At 39.1% G+C, this 3,045-nt stretch overlaps 1 protein-coding gene across 1 annotated transcript; it reads right to left on the bottom strand.

The window, feature by feature from the left end:
• Positions 1-1,454: 1,454 nt before the first annotated feature.
• On the bottom strand, positions 1,455-2,672 carry LOC135195897 (craniofacial development protein 2-like). The gene is made up of 2 exons (XM_064222404.1): positions 2,136-2,672; positions 1,455-1,616 (listed from the first exon to the last, which is right to left on the bottom strand). The coding sequence occupies exons 1-2, from the start codon at positions 2,670-2,672 to the stop codon at positions 1,455-1,457; spliced, it is 699 nt and encodes a 232-aa protein (XP_064078474.1).
• Between the last annotated feature and the right edge of the window lie 373 nt (positions 2,673-3,045).

Below are 3,045 nucleotides of genomic sequence, written 5' to 3'. Positions count from 1 at the left end.
TCAGCAGCTTCATCTCAAAAGCATCCAACCTTTTCTCCTCTGTTCTGGTTAGTGCCCAGGTGGACAAACCATACGTCAGGACTGGCAGTACTACTGCATTAAATATTCTCATCTTAGTTTTCAAGCTGATTTCATGCCTTGACTGCACATTTCTTCTCAGAACTTCAAAAGCTCTTGCTGCTCCTAGTTTTCTTCTTTGTATATCCTCAATTTGCCTCCCATCTGCTATTACCACACTTCCCAAGTATACAAACTTCTGAACTTTCCATGTGCACCCAACCGTCATCCTTACTCACAACCATGACCTCGCTCTTCTTTGTGCTGATATTCAAGCCAAAATTCTGTCTCTATCTCCATCCTCATTACCATACTTACCAGCACCAGCCACGTACCAGCAACCAATGCAACATCGTTAGCAAAGTCCAAATCCATAAAAACTTCACCAATACTAGCCCCTCTGTTTTCATTCTCCATCACTCTTCTCATTATGTGGTCAATATATACATTAAACAAGATGGGTGACATAACACATCCCTGTCTTAGCCTACTTCCAACTAGCAACCAGTCACTTTGCTGTCCATCCATCTTTACACAGCTGCACACACCTTGGTATCAGTTCTTTAGTATCCTTATACTTTTAGTGGTATACCATAGTGTTCTGCCACTCTCCACATTCCATCCCTCCATACTGAATCATATGCTTTCTCCAAGTCTATAAAAGCACAGAATATTGGCTTTGCATACTCCCATCTCTTTTCAATTATCTGTCTTAAGGTGAATATTTGATCCACTGTTGACCCTCCACTTCTAGAACAACACTGCCATTCTCTTAAGTTTCTCTTCTACTATAGGTCTTATTCTGTTAAGTATCACTTTCACGAATATCTTCCCTGGGACTGACAGTAAACTTATGCCCCGATAGTTACCACACTCCCTTTTGCTTCCCTTATTTTCATATATTGGTATCATAATTGCCTTTTTCCAATCACTTGGTACCACCTCTGTTCTCCAAACTATGCTAAAAATACTCTTATGTCCTCTATCATCCTTTGTCCTCCTGCTTTCAGCATCTCAGTGGTTATCCCACACACACACCAGCAGTTTTTTCCATTTTTTTAAGATTTTAAGGCATCTTTCACCTCTTGTGCACTAATATCCTGTTCTTTTACCTCCAGCGCTTTGTTTAAGTCAGCAATGCACTCATCCCTACCAGTAGTCCCAACATTTAGGAGTCTTTCAAAATACCTTACAAACAGATTCCTTTTCTCAATTTTGCCCTTGACGAAATTGAGAAAAGGCATCTGGCTTACGTCCCTCAAGAGTCTCACAGCTGCAAACATAGCCCTGCTCTCGCTAGTTTCCATAGCTGCTTCAACTTCGGTAGCTCTATCTTTCCAAAACATGTTTTGATCATGCTTCATCCTATCACTTGGTTCTCTCAGCTTTTTATTTTTTCATCTTTTTAGTTGTTGCTTCTTCTCTAGGTCCTGTTCATCGTCCATTTGAACTCTCAACCTTTGTTGCTCTTCACTTAAAGCTTTTGCTTCATCACTGAACCAAAGTTTGCTGTTACTTCTCTTATAACCTAAGACCTCTGTTGCTATGTCCTTAGTAATCTGAACTTAATGTTGCCCAGGATTCCTCTGAATACATATCCATATTTTCCATACCAATTAATGCTGCAAATTTGCCTCCTACCTTCACCTCATACTGTTATTTAACTCTTTTATTTCTCAACTTATCTACATCAAACTTTATACTTCTCCTTTTTTCTTGATTGGCTTTTAACTTTATTCCAATGTTGGAGATTACAAGTTTGTGGTCAGAAGGAACACGGCAGCCCTTAAAAGTTCTGGTGTCTAATATAGACTTCTTCCTTTTCTGATGTACAAACACAATCTATCAAATTTTGTACCAATCCATTTGGCGAAACCCACATAGTTTTGAGCTCTAATTTATGGTTGAAATATGTGTTTGTTATAGATAACCCAGATGCACCACATAGCTCTAAGAGTCTTCTCCCATTATCATTTCTAACTCCAATTCCAAATTTTCCAATTGTTCCCTGAAAGCCGTCATACACTTTCTTACTTTAGTGTTAAAGTCCCCATCAACAATAACATATGTCTTCTAACCCTCTGTATGACTCCAGTTAGCTTTTCATAAAATTCATCCTTCTCTTCATCACCACTCTCTTCAGTAGGAGCATGAACCTGTATAATGGTGATGTTTGTATGTATACCTTGAAAACTACTAGTGACTATTCTCTCATCAGTACATTCATAGTGCTCTAACATTTTTTCAGTTTTCTTACTCAAAGCTATTGCTACACCTCTCTCATGTTCTTCCTGGTCTTTACCATAATAGATGCACAACACACCTTCTATTCTTACTTTTCCACATCCAAGCACCCTAGTTTCGCTCGAGCCAGCAAATTCCAAGTTGTATCTCTTGATTTCCTGTGCCACTAAACTTGATCTTCCTGTCATATACATTGTTCTCGCATTTAGACATTCAATTTGACAACTTTCTTTTGTGTTGAAGGGTGGCCGACTCCCTTCTGCTGAGGCACCTCTGTGGCCATCTTCCACCATCCTCCTTCCACCAATGTCTTGGGGGTCTGTGAGGGAAGCATCATATGAGCCAGTTCGAAGTAAGGGACCAAGGTCCATAACCACTCTGTCTTGGCCCTCATTAGTATCCTCAGGACCAATAAGGAATGTTTTATTTTTGTTTTTGTGTTTTAACCAGTGACATCTCGCTGTATGTTTTGTCAGGTATGTGATATCAATTCCATCGAAAATTAGGTTCAACTACAGATTAATGTCATGTTTGACTGACATCTGCGCACCGTTTGGGATATTTCAAGGGTTTTTTGAAAATATGAAGATTAATGGTGTTTGTATTAAAAAGTTTAGGACATAATTATGTACTTGGTAATAGACATTCATTTCCATCGAAAATATTTTTATAACTCCATGCACACCCCTTCAGGAATAAATGCAGTGTGGGACCTCAGTGAGAAACCCAGTGTTTTAAGGCTTA

The sequence above is a fragment of the Macrobrachium nipponense genome, chromosome 17 (genome assembly GCF_015104395.2).
Source record: "Macrobrachium nipponense isolate FS-2020 chromosome 17, ASM1510439v2, whole genome shotgun sequence".
Taxonomy (NCBI): domain Eukaryota; kingdom Metazoa; phylum Arthropoda; class Malacostraca; order Decapoda; family Palaemonidae; genus Macrobrachium; species Macrobrachium nipponense.
Note: the sequence above shows the minus strand (reverse complement) of the source record. Positions and strands in the feature narration are given on the sequence as shown.